The sequence below is a fragment of the Peromyscus californicus genome, unplaced genomic scaffold (assembly GCF_007827085.1).
Source record: "Peromyscus californicus insignis strain IS unplaced genomic scaffold, ASM782708v3 Scaffold_1__1_contigs__length_55948999, whole genome shotgun sequence".
Lineage (NCBI taxonomy): Eukaryota > Metazoa > Chordata > Mammalia > Rodentia > Cricetidae > Peromyscus > Peromyscus californicus.
The window spans coordinates 22,776,258-22,797,002 of NW_026294492.1; the positions used below are offsets into that span (position 1 = coordinate 22,776,258).

The 20,745-nt window shown below is 45.2% G+C and overlaps 1 protein-coding gene across 1 annotated transcript in view; it reads right to left on the reverse strand.

The window, feature by feature from the left end:
• Alk (ALK receptor tyrosine kinase) overlaps positions 1-20,745 on the reverse strand; it is a 716,558-nt gene that overhangs the window by 480,070 nt on the left and 215,743 nt on the right. Inside the window, exon 3 of the mRNA XM_052746220.1 lies at positions 11,979-12,143. Within this exon, the coding sequence (XP_052602180.1) occupies positions 11,979-12,143 (165 nt within the window). The remainder of the gene's footprint in view (positions 1-11,978; positions 12,144-20,745) is intronic.

Sequence of the window (20,745 nt, forward strand, 5' to 3'; positions counted from 1 at the left end):
TGCAAGGTCTTGGCTTTCCTTCACATCTCTTCAGGCATAAATTTGAAGTGGTTCATGGCTCTTCTTAAACAGAGCTCATATTTCTTTAGGATGTGTCTTACCTGAACCACTTGGTATATAGAAACCAGTGAGGGTAAAAAAAATCCAGATAACATTAATAAAAGGTTTGTTATAAGAGGAAATGGGGAAATAAAGGCGACAGCTCCAAAGACTTTTATAGATGATCTGGTCCCACCCACAAAATTCACCAAGTAAGGAGCTGAGCTGGTCAACCACGCCCGGTTGTTGACAGTGTTCCTTCCATTTCTGCAAGGGCAGGAGGGCTGTGAACAGCCTAACTGGTCACAGTGACCTTTATGCTTCCCAGAGGGACTGCACCGCCTGGTGGCTAGACGGCCATTTGTGCATGCATGTGTGCACATACATGCACCAACCAAAACCAAGTTAAGACAGAGACAAATCCTCCATAACCCTGCAGTTTAACGTATGACTGCCATCCACCACCTTCAAAAGTTTACCTTATTAACTGCCTCTCTGTTTCCAACTGTAGGTCAAAAAGTGCCGAATATCTGTGTCATCCTGGGCCTTGAGTTAGTCCTCTTGAAACGTAATTAACGAACAAGAGAAAACAGCTTTCCTCTTCTTTGAAGTTCCCATCTAGCCTCAGTTTATCAACCTATAGATTAGGATGATACCTACTGGGCTGTGCTATGAGAATCAAAGTTGATGGTAGATGAAAAAACATGTTGCAACCTGTAGTTCTTGCTAGTTTCATTTGGCGTAGGGCATGGGACTAGCTCCCAAGGTCAATTAGCAGTGTGTGTGTGTGTGTGTGTGTGTGTGAGTGTGTGTGTGTGTGTGTGTGTGTGTGTGTACTTCCCTATCATTCCAGTATTAAACACTATATTGCCATACGTTCCCGGGTTCCCCAGCCACAAGGGGCTCACCTGGCAAGCTCAGCTGCTTTAGAAGACTTCCTCTTTTCTCCCTCTAGGGCGCTGTATTGATTTTTAAAAGAAATACATCCCGGCTGCAGTCAGTAGAGGAGCTGGAGGCACAAGGATGTTCAGATCCCAGAATCTATGGCCAACATATAGGCTGACACATCTGTCCCTAGATGGTGGGATTTCTGTGCCTCACAGGGTTTTGTGCCAAGTGTTTAATTGTCCCTGTATTGGAAATGCATAAACCCTGTCTTAAAGGGGAAAGGTAGCTTCGATCATCAAATCTAGTACCTTTACCTTGTAGATGAAGAGCCTGGGTCTGGGGAGACGGCTGTCAGTAAAGCACTTGCCTTGCAGTCATGAGTAGTGAGAAGCCACTAGAAAAAAAGCAAGGCATGATGGGAGTACACTTACAGCCCCAGCACTACAACAGCAGAGATAGGAAGATTCCTGGGGCTTGCTGGCCAGCTAGTTCAGCCTAATTGGTAAGCCGAGGACGGTGAGATACCTTGTATCTATAAAAGATAGATGATGGTACCTAGGAACAATAACTGTGGTTGTCCACTGACTTCCATGTACACGCACGTACGAACGCACGCACGTAGAACACTGCAGAACATCGAGATTCCCAGAGGAAAGCAATAACCTTAATGGCAGACCTGAGACCACAGCCCAAGCCTGTTTCTTCGCCCTGCCCTTCTTCTCTTACTTCTTATGACTACTACTTCCCTGCCGCGGTTTGAATACAAAGTGCACCCTACAGGCTTGGGTGTTTCAACACCTGGTCCCCAGCCGGTCCTGCTGCTTTGAGAAACTACGTAGCCTTCAAGTTGGAGGTGGGGGCCTAGCTGGAGAAAGTGGGTCTCTAGGGAGAGGTGCTTAAAGGTTTATACCAGTTTCTTTTCTGTTGCTGTGTTAAAATACCATAGCCCAAGAGCAACTAGCAAAAGGAAGAGTTTATTTTGGTTTATAGTTCCAGAGGAGTCTAGAGTGGCAAGGAAGTCATGGCGGTAAATTGACCCGGACAGGAAGCTGGCTGGTCACATTTCAGCAACACACAGGAAGCAGAACTGAAAGTGGGACAAGGCTGTAAACTCTCAAAGGCCACCCCCTGGTGACATACTTCCTCTATCAAGGCTCGACACCATAAAAGGTGCATAACCATCAGGGTTATGTAACTTCAGCTCATACAAACAGCAACAGTATTATACAGTCCAGCACCATTTCTGGTGATCTCCCTCCAGTCATCCTCCCACTCTTGCTCCTTCGGGTTCCCATCCCTTTCTCCTTCCCTCCATCTTTCTCCCTCTTCATCTCACCCCTTCTCAGTCCACCAAGATGCAAAACCCAAGATGACAAACTCCTGCAGCCATGGATAGGAGCTGGGCCTTCTCCACTAGGAAACTGAGTCAAACGGAATTCTTGCTTCTTCTCAGACATTTTGTTACAATGAAAACTAACTAACACACTCTCCATTATCCTCTGGGCAGATTTTTTTTTTTTTTTTGCACCATTGTTTTGTACCATTTTCTTTTTTTTTTTATATTGCACCACTAGGAAAGGGCATAAGGTTTACCAGATGTTTATAACCCATGCCTTCCCATGAAGGGACTCTCAGAAGGCAAAGATGGCAACACCTCAGGAGGTGCCAGTTCCGACAGGGGCCAAGGCATTCTGCACCAGGAACCATTGCTTGGGAGGCAAGTATGCTGGCTCCCTCAAGCAAGGCAGTCTCTGAAGCTCCCCCTCCAGCTCCAGCTGCTAGATTGGTACCAGAATCACACTAGAATGAATCACAAATCACAGCCCATTGATATGATTGCTCAACAGTCAAGACCTAAGACTCAAGGTCATCATGGTTCAAGAGATACTAGAATGAATCACAAATCACAGCCCATTGACATGATTGCTCAACAGTCAAGACCTAAGACTCAAGGTCATCATGGTTCAAGAGATGAGGGACACATTGCTGCGAACAAACCCCAACAATCTATGTGGCCTTTTCATGGTGAGTTCTAGAAGAGTCAAGAGTATACGGCTGTACATCTACTCACAGAGACCTTAGCTTGATGAGCAGTCTTGCTGAATGGAAAGGTGACCGAGAGCCCTTCTGGTACATCTGCAGGGACAAGGATGGAAATGAAGTAGGGATGCTGTGCCACTCCTGCTGAGATGCTGCCCTTGGCCTCTAGCTGTGTTCCTGAGCCCACTGCTCATTTATTTTTACAATTATCTATGTCTACCCATCAAAGATGAACTGAGCAGATATCTGGTAAATGTAGGAATGTTCTAGTTGATGTCATCTGACAATGATGCCATCTAGCTGATGCCAACGAGCATTGCACTGTGCCATCCATGTGGAATAAAACAATTAACAGCACCTCTAAGGTAATTCAGTAGAATACTGTCTTAGTTAGGTTTCCTATTGTTGTGAAGAGACACCATGACCGTGGCAACTCTTTATAAAGGAAAACATTTAATTGGGGTTGGCTTACAGTTGGAAATTTAGTCCATTATCATCATGGCAGGAACCACGGTGGAGTTCAGGCAGTTGTGGTGCTGGAGAAGAAATGAGAGTTCTACATCTGGATCCTCAGGCAGCAGGAAGGAAGAGTGAGCCAGCCATGGGCCTACGTTGAGCTTCTGAAACCTCAAAGCCCACCCCCCATGACATACTTCCTCCAACAAGGCCACACCTACTCCAATAAGGCCATACCTCCTGATAGTGCCACTCCCTATGGGCATATGGGGGCTATCTTTATTCAAACCACCACAAATACCCATTGACTTGGATTGGAAAGCTATCATGTGTTAATCTTAGGAAAGGAATGTAGTATCTGGGCTCAAATCTGAATGCTATCTAAACACACAGAAGAAAGGAAACCACAAGTAACTGAGTCGTCTAAAAGTAACATTTACTGTGAGGCTGGTTTATTCCCTTTGTGAACAAGTCTAGTTTTTTCTTTTACAAAACAATTTCTCTTATATATAGTATTGAACCTTTCCTGTTTTAATTTCTTTAACCTAATAATGGGCTGTGAATAATTCCCTGTATTACTAAATATATTTCTTTGTTGTTGGTGGTGTATACTTGTGCGTGTGTGTGTGTATGTATGTGTGTGTGTGTGTGTGTGTGTGTGTGTGTGTGTGTGTGTGTGAGAGAGAGAGAGAGAGAGAGAGAGAGAGAGAGAGAGAGAGAGAGAGAGAGAGAGAGAGAGAGAGCGCCTTTAGAGGCCAGAGGCATCAGGAGCTGAGTCACAAGTGGTTTTGGCCTGATGTGGATGCTGGGAACTGGACTTGGGTTCTCTGTAAGAGCAGTATCTGCTCTTAACTGCTGAGCCATATCTCAACTCCCACTAAGTATATTTCTATAGCATAAATGTAACAACATAGTAGCTTAGGCTGTTATATCTTATTTAATTAAGTGCTTATTTTGGGGTCCTTAAAATAGTTCTACTTTTTCACCCTCATAAGTAGTTTCTAGACGAGCCAATAGAAAATATTTGTTATAATCCTGTACCTTAGGTCTCAGATTTACATAAAGGAAAAATGCCTTATGGCTTGGGAGAATCATTATGTTAATAGCACTCAGCCTGAAAGTTATTCCCACTCTACCCGAACCCATCTCTTTGAAGAAAAAAAAAAGATGCAGATGCTAAGAAAAAAGATTAAAAGCCTTGAAACTTAAACAAGCCCTGGAAATCTAGATCTGTCTGGAGGCATTCTTGGGGAAGGCAGCCCTGGTCAGTACCAGTAAGTGATGGGAAGTAAGTACGCAATGTAAAACCTGAACTGAAAAGCTCCTTTAGAACCAAGGAAGGCAGAGGTGTGAGTAACCATGGCACCAGGGTGAGATGACTGAGGGGACCAGAAAGTCTGTTTCCACTAAAACAGAAGAGTGGGCTCAGTGTGGCCACAGTTATATTTCTTTTTCATTTTAAAAAGAAACGAATTAAAGTTTGCCAATAGTATTATACAGCTATGCGTATGTAAATGATAAATGTATACATAAGCACAGGCTCAAAACTATTTTATATCATGAAGGACCATGAAATACAGCAAAGCCTAGAGACACTGCCATAAAGTTGAACCAACAGCAGACTGAGACAGCATCCCAGGACAGCAGCTTGAGGGAGCTGGAACTTGTGAATTCTTGCATAGACGCCCCAGTACCAGTCTGAAATAAGGGAAAAGAAAGAACATTTTTCTGTTCAGATCCCTGCTCTGCAAATCATCCATTATCTTGACTGCATTATTCCAGGTGGCGTATCACTCTTGACTGCTCCAACTGTTTCAACAGCCTTCTAAAACCAGAGGTCTTTGATAAACATTGCTCATAGAGAGAAAGCGAAACATGCAATTATTGACTCTCATTAACCAGGTGACCTCAGGGGCAACCACCGGGCCCTGTGGGTTGTAACTGCTACACTTGTAGCCTGCCCTAGGACGTGCCACCATGAGGGCAGGAATGAGGGCAGAGCTCTTGGGATAAAGCACAGTGATTTCCCAGCTCTGTCCATCTTGCAGCCAGCCTGTCCTTGTCCACTGAAGACAGGCCCTTCTTGTGCTCACATGTGGAACTTGCCATCCAGAAAGAGTGAATGTGAACACATGTAGGACGCGGTAGCTGAGGGGTTAATTGAGAAGATGCCAGTCAATCAGCAAATGGAGGCTGAAGACAGAAGTGATGAGCCTCGCTGTGTGAAGGAGACCAGGCAGACTTCATTACTCTTGGCAATGATCCATAACCAAAGCGTCAAGAGTCAGGACATGCAACTCAGAGCAGTTCAGCTACCTAGCAGGCAACAGTGACTATTGGGGGAGGGGGGCTACATCAGAGACAGGGTTTCACTAGGTAGCTCAGGCCAGCCAGGAATCCTCCTGTCTCAGTGTCCCAATTATCTGAGAGTACAAATATTAACCACCATGGCCTTCTGGGTTTCTTTGAGAACTTTTTTAAGCCCTTGGAAGTAAGAGAAAGGATTAGCAATTCTGGTACTAACTGGTGTCTTCTGAATGTGCCTCACTGGACTCCCTAAATGTTTGAGAGCCCACGGGTTTAGAAAGAAAGAAATGGGGTCTACATCCCAACCTAAATAGGAGAGGAAAACCCATATGTGCTTACTTAGACAGTAGAGGAAAACCTACTATGTGCCAACTTAGGAGAGAAAAATCTCAAGCTCCAAAACCTATGAAGGAGAAGGCATTTAGAAATGGTGGGGTTTTTTTGTTTTGTTTTGTTTTTGTAGATTTAATTAAGAATCCTGAGATGAAATCATTTGGGATTTAAGGCAGGTCCTATAAGGCAGGTCCTAAATCCACAGACATTTCTCCTTAACGGAGACAAACAGAAGATGAACATGGGCAGAGACTGCCATGGTACACCTATATATAAGATAAAGAATGTCCATAGCTCTCAGCCACCACCAGGAACCAGAGCAGAGACATGAGATGGAATCTCCTTCAAAGACTCCAGAAGGGACCAACCCTGTCAGTGCCTTGATGTCCAACTCTTGGCTTCCTACTGAGGAGAGGATCCATGGATCCATGTCTGGACTGGTTCTGTAAAACACCCAGTTTTTTTTGTTTTGTTTTGTTTTTTACGAATCTGTTAGAGCAGTCATGGGATGTGAACAGCTAAACACTGTGGACTGAAAGGCTGAGCAGCTCCCATTTGGGCGTTATAGAACCCTGGTCATGTTCAGAAGCATCTGAAGCTGTTCCAGGGCCTCAAGATGATGTGTTTCAACCATTTGAAAACTAAGTTGCCTTTATGACAAATAGAAGAATTTCAGTAGCAGCTTCCTATCTGAGCTTCTGCTAAAAGTAAAACAAAAGGAAAACTTGAGACTCAGAATTCCAGAGAAGACCTGTGCTTAAGTTCATCCTTCATTTGTATGCAAGGGAGGTATGGAACAAAGCGGGGGGGGGGGGGGGCACTTAGGAATGGCTGATAAGGTGTCTTTCATTTTTAAGCTGGAGTTCATAACAGGGACCAAAAATGGAGTCTTGCTGGGAGAAGAAAAATGTGCTCCCTTGAATACGTTCTGCAACACTGGAAGCAGTCTGCACTGAAACATGCCCCAGGCATTTGAAAAGTCACAGAACGCCCCAACCTGATGATTCCTCAAGAGTTTATTAATTTATAAATATTGTGTCCTACCAAAATGATCCCTTTTATTATCTGGCTGGTCTAAATTGTATGACTCACATCATTCTCAGTTATAGGGACCATAAATTAAAATCATTCAAAATTCATAATCTTAGAGTTCATTACCTATGATTGTTATTACTTTTCTGCCTTTCACTGGCCCATCTTCATCGCCGATAAGAAATATTGCAACATAATCTAAATACCATCCAACTAATAAATGTTCAGTTAAAAAAGGATCAAACCCTAAAGGGCACCCCATTACTCCTCCTCGTCAACTCTCTGCAAGCATGCTCCCTACAACAGCTGGAAAATAGACTCTGGAGAGCAGAGCATCAGGACTGCACTGTGGATCCAGACTGGGAAAGTTGTTTTCTCTCCCCTGTACCTTAGAGAGCAAGAGATGCCATTGCACAAGCCCACCTCATTAGGAAAAGTCCCACTTCAAGGAATAAGGAAGAATATAGTGAATTGCCTTGAAAAGTCGAGAGACATCCACAGTTGGAAAATCTGAGAAGTCCCCACAGCATGTGTGGGGGGGTGATTCCCCCCTTTTTCTATGACTGGTCAATGTTGTTTTAGTTGCTAATCTTGGTGGTCAACTTGACTACATCAGTAATGAACTAAAACCCCAAGAGGCTAGGCACTCCTGGGAGGGATTTTGACTATTTGAGGCGGGAGACCCATCCCAAATCTGGACCACACCTCCTGGTTGCAGTCCACATAAAAGGACATAGGAGAAGAAACCTTTTTTTTTTCCCCCTTGGTCTGTTTGCCTTCACTTTTGCTGGTCAGTTCATCTATCCTCTTGCTGGGGCATTCCTTAGCTGGTATTCGAACCTACTTCTAAGGAATTCCAAGATAGATTGGAGACCAGTAGCTCTCTAGGAATCTTCCTAGACTCCAGCACCAGATTGGGGCTGCTGAGACATCTGGTCTTGTGGGATGAACAAATGCCAATTCTCAGCTTTTCTGCTGTGAGACAGCCATTGCTAGACTACTGAAAACCATGGCCTGTAATCTACTCTAATAATCCCCTTTTTATACTCTCTCTTTCTCTCATTCCATCAGTTCTGTTCCTTTTGAGAACCTTGATTAGTACAGACTCCTTCAATTGGAAGAGAAAATAAGTATACATTTCTGACAGCAGGAACATCCACATCATCGAAGAGTCTGAAAAAGCAGAGAGGGACACTCACAATGGCTTTTGTTGTGGTTGCTTATACCATGGTTTTTATGGGCGTTGCATACCATTACATCATATGAGTGACAGCTATTTAGAGAGATTGAAACTGACAAATGTGTACTTAAAAATGGGTATTCCCATCCTGGCTGAGTCATCTAATGCAAGCAGCTTTGCATTCGCTGCATGCACTGGCCCTTGGGATCAAGCTTCATAAAAACATAAAGGCATCTACTATGTGTCACGCTACAGAGATTTCTCTCCCTCCTCTCCTTTCCTTATTTGGTTTCTCATAGTTTTCTGTATGACTTGCACAGGCCAGAGATCACAAGGAGGAAGACAGAGAAGGGGAAGCAGGCCAGAGGTCAGCAGTGCACAATTTATTGCCACTGTTTAAAGCATGTAAAAGGTTCCAACTTCCAGATGCACATCATCTGACATCACGAAGTCTATGGAATTAATGCAGAGTCTAGCTGTTGTGTTCTCCAAATCACTATATCGTGGTGGCCTAGCCAATCCTTAAAATAAAGATATATATATATATATATATATAGATAGATAGATAGATAGATATAGATATATATATAGATATAGATATAGATATACATACACACACACACACACACAGTGATTAAATAATACAGGTTTTAAGAAGTTGATGTCTTTGTTAGGGTTTCTATTGCTATGCTAAACCTCAACAATCAAAAGTAATTTGGATAAGAAAAGGTTTTTTTCACCTTATACTCTCATATCACAGTCCACCATTTAAGGAAGTCAAGGCAAGAATCAAGGCAGGAACTGAAGCAAAGGCCACAGAGGAACACTGCTCACTGGCTTGCTCCTCATGGCTTGCCCAGCCTGCTTTCTTCTAGCACCCAGGACCACCAGCCTAGGGGTGGCACAGCACACAGGGAGCTAGGCTCTCCTACATCAGCCACCAATCAAGAAAATGCTCCTAGACTTGGCCACAGACCAATCTGGTGGGGGCATTTTATCAATTTAGGTTCCTTCTTCCCAAGAGACCCTAGTCTGTGTCAAGACGATGTAAAACTAGCCAGCCGAGTTGGAGATTAGAATCCAGAGATAAGCAGAGGAGTGGCTGTAAGTCACTGGAGTAAACCTGAAAAGGTGGCCTATGTCAACAGTACACAAGTGAAGTTATGATTCATCCAAGAAATATACTCAAAATATTTTAGGAATTCGACCGAGGGTCAGGGACAGCTCAGTTGGTAAAGCGCTTGCTGCACAATCATGAGACCCTCACAATCATGAGATCCCCAGAACCCACATAAAAGCCAGGTACAGTAACACACCTCTAATCCTAGCACTGGTGAAGCAGAGACAGGAGGGTCCCTGGGGCTTGCTGACTCCAAGATAATGAGAGATCCTGTGGAAGGGCTGCAGAAATGGCTGCTCAATGGTTAAGAGGACTTGACACTCAGTCTTTCAGATCCCAGAGTTCAGTCTCCAGTACCCGCATCAAGCAACTCACAACCACCTGTAACTCCAGCTCTGGAGGATCTGACACCCTCTCTGGCTTTTGTGGACACGTACACACATGTACACACACACACACACACACACACACACACACACACGCACATGCACACGCACACGCACACCATAAATAAACCTTGAAAAAAAACTAAGGTGGAAAACAATTGAAGAAAGACACTTGATGTCAACCTCTGCCCCCCCCCACACACACAGGTACACATACACACATACAAATTTAAAAGAATCCTATAGAAATTTAAACTGTAGTGAAATACTCTCTCATCTGCTAGATGGACAAGAATGACTAATTCTGACAATACAAATAATCAGAGAGGACAAAAGACAAGTGTACCAAGAGAGCTGCAAAAATGCTTACAGTAGTGTTATTGGTAATTGCAAAAACCTGGAGATAACCCAAACAGTCAATCACAGAAAAGAGAAAAGGAACTGTTCCCTTCATTCAGTGAATTCAAAAGAGCACTAAAACAATACACCAAAGCTACATGTATCAGAACAAGTTACAAAATGATAGAATGACTCCATTTAGAGTAAAAGGTGGCAGATCAAATAAATCCCTTATGTGGGGGCCACACACATAGGTGGTAAGGCCATAAAGACAGATAAGTGAATGATTAACATATCATACAGAAGAACAGTTACCTCCAAGGGTAGAGAGCTGTCTGTGGACTCAGCAAGGGCAGACAACATTGAGACTATTCGGCTGGTGGGGAGAACGTGAGTGTTGCTTAGATTATCATCTATAATTTGTGTATCCATGCTATAGCTATGTTTTTTGTACATGCCACATTTCATAATGTAAAATATTCAGATTGCTAGGCCCCGGCTCAGATTGCTTGACTTGGCATCTTCAAGAAGTATTTTCTATAATATCTTTATAAACCCTCATGCATTGCCCAGTTAAGAGTGATTTACCTATGCCTGTTCTCACATAGACCAGACATGGATATCCAGGAAAGGGCAGCTTGAAGCACAAATCAACCTCAAGCTATCTCCAGAGGGTCAAAGAAAGCTCAGAAGAATGCATAGAAAGGGATCGTGCGTAGTAGGTCTGTAGTGATGACAGGGTTTGAGGATGGTGTAGAGAACAAACCCAAGAGCACTAATTACTGTGATGTCACCTCTTTCAGCTCAAATGAGCCCTGTCCCTGATAGACTCTGCAGATTTAAGAGCCCATGACAACCATGCTCAAGAACTTGGGTGCAGTACAGGCTCTGGTCAGAGCTTTTGCTGCAGACACAGAAACATGCCATGGTAGAGAGAGCCATTGCTTAGCACTCATCATGGTAGACATGTAGACCTGCACATGCAAGTGTAACCATTCCCCTTTGCTGAGTCCTGGCTTTCCCCTCACTAACTTTGAATCCAACAGGACAGTGAAGGATGGCAAGTCCTAGTTATGTCCAGTAAATCCATTCCCATTTCAGTTTTCACTTCTATTCCTAGCTTGGATAGAGAGAGCAGAAGGCTGGAGTGGGGCTTAATGTTTTCACATCACCCTGTAAAAACTCTCCAACTCTGTAACCAGTACCACGATTCAGGTGTCTACTGTTCAGGTCCTGAAAATTGGGCAGGCGATATTCATGAACAGTTCGGGACTGCTGAAAGCACCATGCAGAACAAGCATACAGCCTGAATATTCATGAATGGCTCCGAAACACACATTTAACCCAGTTGTACGGCACCTTCCCCATTGAGATTGGCAGATTCAGCAAATAAAAATGCAGAGCACACTTGAAGTTTTCCATATAGTTGGAATAGGTTTTGGTCTGAGTATGTTCCGAGAGCATCACCTGAGACATACTAAAAAAGTACTTATTCTTCTTTAGAAATTCAAATCAACCGAGTGACTCGTGTTTTTGTTAGCAACCCCATTCCAGGTGGACAAACAGATCAACATGTTATTCAGTGTCTTACCCTGGGAAATCTATGTTGAACAATTCTAGAATTCTACTCTATTAGTTGGTAAGAGTAAAAGGCTGGATTCATCTTACAATTAGACTCACGTGTTCCCTTATACACAAGTCAAGGAGCCATGGAGAAGCACAGATATTCAATGTCTATTTCCAAGGAGCCAAAGGCAGAGCAGGGTTGGGAAAGAAGCCCCTTCATTTCAAAGGAAATAGGCAGCCGAGCCTTGTCCTGCCCGCTCCAACCCCCTCCCCCAGGACATTCTCCCCTTACCTCTACGTGTCTCCTTCGAGTGGTCTGCCTCTGGCCCATCTAACAAGTCCATCTGTGAGGCCTCCTCAGAGGGCACACGACGCCAGGACCAGCTCTGGTTCCCATGGTTGTGGAGGGGAGGGGAATATTCCAGCTCACAGGGGAAGTCAAAGCTGCATTCCAGACCTGTAATGACAAGGAAGGTCAAAGAACAAGCTGGTTCCCAAACATGGGCCCTGCCCTCCAGGAGGCTAGCCCCCCACCCCTTCACCTCATCCACAGCCTCTGCCTGTCCAAGAGAGGTAAGGTACAATTCTTTCAGTGACCAATGCTCCAGGTCGCCGAAAGGAAAGAAAAGATGTCCTCCCCCAGATTCATGGGACAGTGAGAGGCTGTGCTTGCTGTGGCTCTGGGATGAGGGAGAAGTTGTCACTCTGGGTGAACACAGCTCCTGTGAGCAAGTTATGTCTGAATTTGAGTCTGCCTCTGGTATTTACTAGCTCTCTGGCTTTCGATCCCTTCCTCCCTGTTCACTGGAAATGATGCTATAAGCCTTAAGAAGAGTGTGCAGGAGAAGACCTAGGCAGGCCCTGCCCTGCCTGCCTGAGGAGTCCCAGATCGAAGCAAATCCATGTGACTCCCAGCCTTGCTTTGCCCCTCTCGCTCTGTAGCCACTCCCAGGGGCAACAGTCTAAGTGGGTCCTGGCTTACTCTCTCCTAAAGGAGCACAAGAGACAGCCACTGTGTACGCAGACATAGGGAAAGGCAGTGGGAAGAAGCCTTGCTCTGGGACAATTGTGTTTCATATCAGCTTGTGTGCGGGGGAAGACATCATTCTGTTAGGCACTGTATACCGGCCTCCCATTCAGGGCACACGGGCCTCTCGGCATCTCTTTCCCCTCCTTATTCACCGTCTAGCACCTAACATGGTTGAAGCGCTTTGCCTGGGATAGGCTCTCAGAGCAGGCTGATGGAGTCACAGAGATGTCTTCCCATGTGCACACTTTCCTTATCAGCAAAACAAAGGGTTACGGACTAGATAATTCTAGAAATGACTAGTTAGTGAAACTGGCACTCCACCTTTGTTACTGATTTGCTGGTGACCTTCTGTAAGTCATTTACCCTCTCTGGGCCTCATGCTCTTCAAACGGAAGAGCGTGGCCAGATGTTTGCCAAAGTTCTTTCTCAATTTAACTTGTGTAAGATTCCCACGTCCTTGCTCTTGGAGGGGTTACTGCTAATTTGATGAATCAATCTGTGGTCCTGCTAATGGGTGCTAACTCCCAATTAACACGGGGGCTTTTAAACAGCTGCTGCCGGGGCCACTGTTTCCATATCCGACAGAAGCCTGGTACTGGGGATTTCAGACTGGAGCAGAGAAGCAGAGTTGACGCTGGTACCAGCAGCCAGTCGGCGGAGGATCCTGTAATCATATCTGCGGGCGGCTGGCCCTTCCTGGCAGTGGGACTGAAGTGATTCCCACCGACACAGCCAAACTACCTAAGCCAGAGGGGGGAAATACTCTCAATTACACTTCTATTAAGTGTCTTTCTGCTTCTGGGCAATAGAGATTTGTTCCATGTTTCCCAGTGGCTCTCCAGGAGCTGTATCCTACGGTCCTTAGGTTAATGCCACTCACCCTTTCATGGTGCAGACAATTTATAATGGGAGACGGTGCCTTGTTTGTGCTGACATGTCACTTGATGCCTGCCTCTGAGGGCTGCAATGCTGCTGCTACTGTCTGTGTGGTGTCTGTGTGCGCGCGCACGCACGTCTGTGCGTAGGAATTGCTAGTTTTATTAATCTCTCTCTCTCTCTCTCTCTCTCTCTCTCTCTCTCTCTCTCTCTCTCTCTCTCTCTCTCTCTCTCTCTCCAGAGTCTCAGGTATCCCATTTGGCTTCTAACTGGTCTATGTGACTGAGGATGATGAGGAATCCCTGATCCTCCTGTTTCCACTTCTTGAGTGTCAGGATGATGGGTGTACAATCCTCATTTATGCAGTGCTGTGCATAAATGGACTGTGTGCATTCCAGGCAAACACTAAGCTAACTGAGTCTCATCCTCAGTCCCCTCACCTTCGGCACTGGCTTGCCAGACACCAGGAGAAAACTGGTACTCCGTTTGGTACCTTGCAATACCAAAATGGCCCTCCAAACCAACGGCCTGGCCATTACACATGGCTTCGGTAGAGAGGACCCCAAAACTGCCATTCACATTAGTAAAGGTGAAAAGATGAGGAAAAAGGAGAGAGCGCGGTCACCCACCCCACAGTGACAATTACTGGTGCCATCCCCAAAGCTTCAACTTGCACGACTGTCATCTACTGCATCTCTTCTCCAAGATGTCCCAGTTCTGTTTGAGACGGAGATGTGCTGGGCCAAATCAGACACTGCCTGGCAAACGTGCCTGTGTACGTCCTGGGCAAACAGACCTCAGACGGCGCACCATCCATTCCGGGATGCCTGGCCTCCGGGGAGTGTGATAAGCCACTCTGTTTGGGTCAGATGCCGCCTAGGAAAGCAGGCTATGCAAATGGCCCATCACCAAATGAGTTTGTTTTGAAATTCTCGCTTGGAGGCAAGGTCTCCCTTTAGCTCTCACAGCTGTACTTCCTGGCTTTAAATAGGAATGGAGTTAATATTGCTGCTCATTTTGAGTGAAACTGAATTGGATTTTTCTACATTCTGATTTAATTTCTTATAAAACATCGAGAGACAGGTTGTTGGGTTTTTTTTTTTTCCCTCCCTCCTAAGCCACCTTTAATATCGTTAGGCAATAATATCTGGGATCATTTTCTCTTATGACACCAGGAGAGACTCCTCTCCCTTGGGTCTTTTCAGAGGTTCTAGCTATAGGGCACTTCCTTTGCCCTCTTGTGACTCAGGGCCTATGAGGCAGGAGCTACAAGCTCTCCTTCACAAGAAAGCGTTCAGAGAGATCAAGTGAGTCATCAAAGTGCTCGGCCTTCCAAAGGCCGGGGCAGGTCCACACCCAAGGGAAGAGACTGGAAATCGTATCCAGTGCATCCCTGAGGTTATCTGCTGGGGACCATTCTAAGTACATTTTTTTCCACCACCATAGTTAATCTACAGAGCAACACTGAGCAGTTGGGCAGGTGGCGGGTGTTCTTCTCTGTAGATGAGGAAACCGGAGCTCAGAAAGGTTACTCTTACCAAGACGATAGGCCCCGCCCACCTCCAGGGAGAGCCAGGAGGAGACCCAAGGCTGGAGCACGCTGTAAATCCAGGGTTTTCTGCTCACTCCACCAGAGCTCCAGAATCAAAATCCGGGGCCAAAGACCAAATTAAGTCATGTTTGAGTGTGGTGGCTAACTTCAATTGTTGGGTTATCAGAATAAACAACACTCGGGGCATTGATGAGGCACATCTTTGGGTGTGTCTATGAGGGTGATCCCAGAAGGGAATATTGAAAGAGAAAACACCCAGGAGAAGGCAGCACCATGCACTGGGGTCCTTGGCTGAACAGAAAGGAGAAAGTCGGTAAAGCAGCAGTATTCATCTCTCTCTGCTTCCTGAACAGAGCACAACGTGACAGTCTATGGTGATATTTTATTTGTGCTGAAATGTTATTTTATTTGTATGTTAATAAATAAAGTTGCCTGGGGGTCAGAGCTAAGAGCAAGCCATTTAGCAGAAGTCTGGCAGTGGTAGCACACGCCCTTAATTCCGATCACATGACAGGCAGATCTCTGTGTGTTCAAGGATACAGCCAGCATGGAGACACACGCCTTTAATCTCATTACCAACCATAGAGACCTGGAGGTCTATATAGACAAGCAGTGATGAGGAGGTCATGCGGTTGGGTTTACAACCAATGAGAAGGCAGAACAGAAAGTCAATAAAAAGACAGACACACAGGAAGTAGGTCTCTTTCTGAGGGCAAAGATGACAGTAACAGAGAGGGGTAAGAAGGCGGTCTTGGTCTTAGCTCTTGGCTGCTGCTCTGACCTCTTGGGCTTTTAACTCTGCATTTGGCTCTGTGTTTCTTATTTAATAAGACTGTTCAGAATTACATCTACCACAGTCACCTCAAGCTTCAGTGGCTGCCATGCGTTTGCCTCCATGATGAATTGTATCCCCCTGCAAACCATGAGTCAAAACTAGCCCTGACTTCATCCCATCACCCCTCATCAAGTGTTTGGCCACAGCAAAGAGGAAAATAATATACCAAGGACCCTGTGAAGATGGCTGTTCTTTGATTTGAATTCTGCCCACCGTTCACATCTTCAGATTTCTGCACCGCCCTCAGGGGACAGATCCACTGCTCCTCAATGTCAGGCCCTGTGCAGCCACTGTGACCCTACAAGGATCCAGAGATCTCAGCCTCTGCTGCACAGACTCATTTGGTCTATGAGAAGCTAACCATTGAAAAATGACCATGAAGGGGGAAAAAAAAAACAATTATCATATGCCAATTAAAACTATAAAAGGAAGAAAAGGAGATACTATTCCAAACTGCTGAATGTGCGGCAGCAATCAATCACTGATGCCTGATATTGGTCTCTCTTATCAATTTCCTCATAGAAGAGAGAGAGTGGAACCTTCTAGAAATGATCAGCCTGCTGGGAGGAACACGCAATGCTGTAAAATAAGTCCTTGGTAGGGCACAGTCTTGACAGCTCTGGGTCCTGCACACCGCAGCTGAAGGACTCTGGGAGGACTGTTCTCTAAACCTGAATTTCTGCACTTAAAAAATCAAAGAAAAAGAGCATCCTTCCCACGAAACACTCATTGCTGGGGCTCAATGACTCTCCAGCTTCACAGCTGCAGCTCTCCCTGGTCTCACGGCCAAACCGATGGACCTACAGACATCAGTCACTAGCACTGGAAGGAGGCTTCAGGTGCGCGATCCTTAAAGGGAAACTTTTCCCTTCTAGATTCTTAGACTCATTAAAGGAACCTCAAGCAAGTGTTACAATAGGTAAAGATAGGAATGAGTTCCTCTTGCCTCTTTCTCTCTTCCTCCCTTCCCCTCCCCGTGTGTGTGTGTGTGTGTGTGTGTGTGTGTGTGTGCTGTACCTATCCCCTGGAACTTACCAGGACAGGGGCCACATTTCAAAACCCAAATATACTAAGAGTAAATCCAAGACATTGCCTCAGTGTAAAATGCCGTCATTCAGGAAAATGTACCATAACGGATCAAGAGACATGCTGTAGAACGGATGCCTGGAGGGGTTGGCAATAGCCACCTTCTTGAACAGTCTGAATCTGTGGGTGGAAATGGGTGGAAATCTGGTCTCTAGTAAAGTGTGAGACTGGCAACAACAAAACAATCATGCCTAAGGTCTAAAGCAGTTAAGACAGAGGTGGGGCTTCTTAACCCGAGTCACACACCAGGAAAAGACGCTCAAGGGATAGAGTTCTGCTGCTCTCTACACCACCACAGCATGGCAACAGGAAGACCTGGCATCTTCAGACACTGGATCTCCCCTTGGTTGGGCTTAGAAAATCCATCAGTCCTTCTTTGTATCCAGATCACCCTGAGGTCCCCCAAATGACCTTTTGTGTCTAAACCTTCAACCTGTTAATGCTGAGACTTCTCATGGGCAGGGAACCAGTAACTACCTTTAGTTTTCAAGACATTCCCTCAAAAATCAACCATATTCTAGGTGACCTCAGACATAGCAGGGGCTTTAAAAAGCAGTTACCCCAACAAGTTAAGAAGTAAATGTAGAATTAACCAGACGAGATGATGCCATGCTTGTGGGCTCTGAGACATGGACTCTTCATCTCTGTCAAGAGTGTTTCATATCTCATGCCAGCAGTTGATCTAGGGTCTTGTCTCTGGCACAAATGTTCAACAGACTTTGGCAGATTCATAATTTGCATGTTCATATCCATCCTAATACAGATTTCAGTTTATCATGAGAAATACTCTTTATGATGGCAGATGGCCCTTTTTAGTATTCTTTTGTACCATACTGCATTTAGTATCACCTTCAAGCAACAATCCCAGAGCCAGAGTGTAGCTGAAGTTTCCTCCATCCTGCCTGGCCCACAGTCAGGACAAATCTCTCTTACCTGCCAGTCCCACAGCTGAGGAAACACACAGAGACTTATATTACTTATAAACTGTATGGCTGTGGCAGGCTTCTTGCTATCTAGTTCTTATATCTTAAATTAACCCATTTTTATAAATCTATACTTTGCCACATGGCTCGTGGCTTACCAGTCAGTATCTTACATGTTGGTACCCGTGGTGGTGGCTGGCAGCATCTTCTGACTCAGCCTTCCTGTTCCCAGAATTCTCTTCTCTGCTTGTCCCACCCATACTTCCTGCCTGGCTACTGGCCAATCAGTATTTTATTTATACAGAGCAATATCCACAGCACCAGAGGCTATTAGAACTTGGAGTAAAAGACATTTGAGGTCAAAACCTTTTCCTTCATTGGACAAACCATTAGATCCATGCAAGCGCAAGACTAATCCTGAGTCATGTATGTCACTAGTCAGGGTCACACAATACAAAGGGCATTTCTCCTGCTTGGTGAGGGCCTTTTGAATGCCATATCTGTAGGGAGCACCAAGCCTGAGCTACCTGAGTGTCACGGTCACTGACGACCAGTTCTTACTTCTCAGGACTCATTGGCACCTCTAGCTAGCCTCATGCACTTCATGGCATAGACATGCCAGTGTGTTCCTGAGAAGTCTGCTTTGTGTATTTAATAATGCACCACAGGAGGTGTCAGGGATGTGTGGTCATGTTCTTGCCATTGGCCTTTAGAGGCATCTGGATTTGAAGCCACAGTTCATTAAGCAGAGCAGGAGAAACCAGCATTCCCAAAACTGCCAGTCCTTCAGGACTATAGCAGCTCAAGGGAAGTCCCCTAGCAGCTGCCAATCCTGGGGCACAAGCCAATGTCTCATTTCCTTAAGAGATCTGTCAGAACCTCTCAATTGTAGACGCTAAGAATCATGAGGGACTTTGGAGTCCATCTGAGACGCAGAAACTGAAGCCAGAGGCATTGTGGGGCTTGCCAAAGGATGCACAGTAGGTGGGTTGCAGAAACGGTACTAAAACCCTGTGATTTTCATTATAATTACGTAAAGCTTTGGGTAACAAACAAACAAAGCAATAACTTATACAATTAGGAAAATTTTCAAAAATCCACTGGTGTTTGTTGTTGTTTTATTTTTTTCTGGAATGAGCTGGCAAAACCACACATGGCTAGGTTTCAAATATCTCCCAATGATTGGATGGCTCAACTCATCTCCAGGAAGGCTTTTAGGGTTCTCTCAAACTAAATCTGCTCTTCTGCCAATAAACTGCTCTTTGATGGTTGCTGGAAGCTCCCTGCTGGTGAGAAGGTCTGTTCATAGGCCAGAAGCTACAGCGAGAATGGGATGAGAGAACACATGAGGCTGGGAGAGAAGAGGAGAGATCACCAGCAAGTTCCTGGAATGTTTCCCAGAACTGTGCCAAATGAGTCTTGTGATTTGGGGCAATTCATTTAACCACTTGAGGCTTGGTTTCCTTATATGTATGATGGGGAGCATGTTAGCATGAATGACAATGATTTAAATATCGTATCTCCTACGAACTCACATAAGATAATGAACGAAGATAGGCTTTCTCCTCCATTTGTGTGTGTGTGTGTGTGCATGCACGTGCATGTATATGGGTGTGTGTGCATACGAAGGCCCGAGATTTGATGCTGGACATCTTTCTCAATTGATTTTACACCTTCTTCAATGAGGCAGGGTGTCTTAAACCCAGAGCTCACAGATATGGCTAGTCTAACTAGGCAGCTTGCTCTCTGTCCTCTGGGACAACCTTCCAGGCAGGTTGTCACAGCCACCTGACATTTATGTGGGTTCTGGGATCCTAACTCAGGCCCTCAGGATTGTGAGGCAAACACTCAACCACAAAGCTAGCTCCTCACCCTGGACATTCTTTCTTAGCTACATGGGTAGATGCTCACATACCACGCAGGCTTCTGTTATGCAGACACATTACTTCGTCCTTGGGGATGAACTGAGCTGATTTGACTTGTGGAACCCAAGAAGATGTTGTCTACAATGGGAACCCCCCAGCTCTCTGTTTTATATCAACCTGTGGGTAAGAGGCACTGAAGTGTCTGGGGAGATGCTACAAGTGTCCTTAGAGGCATATATTCTGCCTGACATCATGCTTTTTTAAAGATATGTTTAAAACTTAGCTTTGCCACCTGCCAGCCATGTATCTCAGGGAAAACTATTTACCATCTTTGTTCTTCACTCTTCTGTCCACAAAATGGGGGTTAAAGCAGAGACCGCGTGTCATGGGGTTTTCATGAGGAAGCATAAATACAATAAACATACACTGGATATCTATCTAGTATGGTGAGGCACACACAGGTTGACTTTATATCATAATGGGCATCATTTCGGCTGTGGGTACAGTGGATACATGGGTGGGCGCCTAGGCAAGTGTGCACATGCATGTACATGTGCATGTGCAAGCCCAAGGTTAGTGCTGGTAATAATCCTCCATCACTCTTACACCTGTTTATTGAGGCAGGGTTGCTCAATCAAACCAAGAGATTGCTGCCAGGCTAGTCTTAGGTGGATAAAGTGGTCAACAGTAGCACTGGACTCATAGTGCTGAGGGCAAGACTGTGTCAAACCTTGACTCACTCAGAGGTGTGAAGGCAAGGGGGATGAATGAGCACTCATCACTCAAGGCTTCCTCCAGAAGGCCTCAACTGAGATCATGCAACTTCATGCATGGTATTTAATCTGCATAGAGCCCCTTCTCCTAATTAGGAAATGAAGTGGCGAAATAAAGC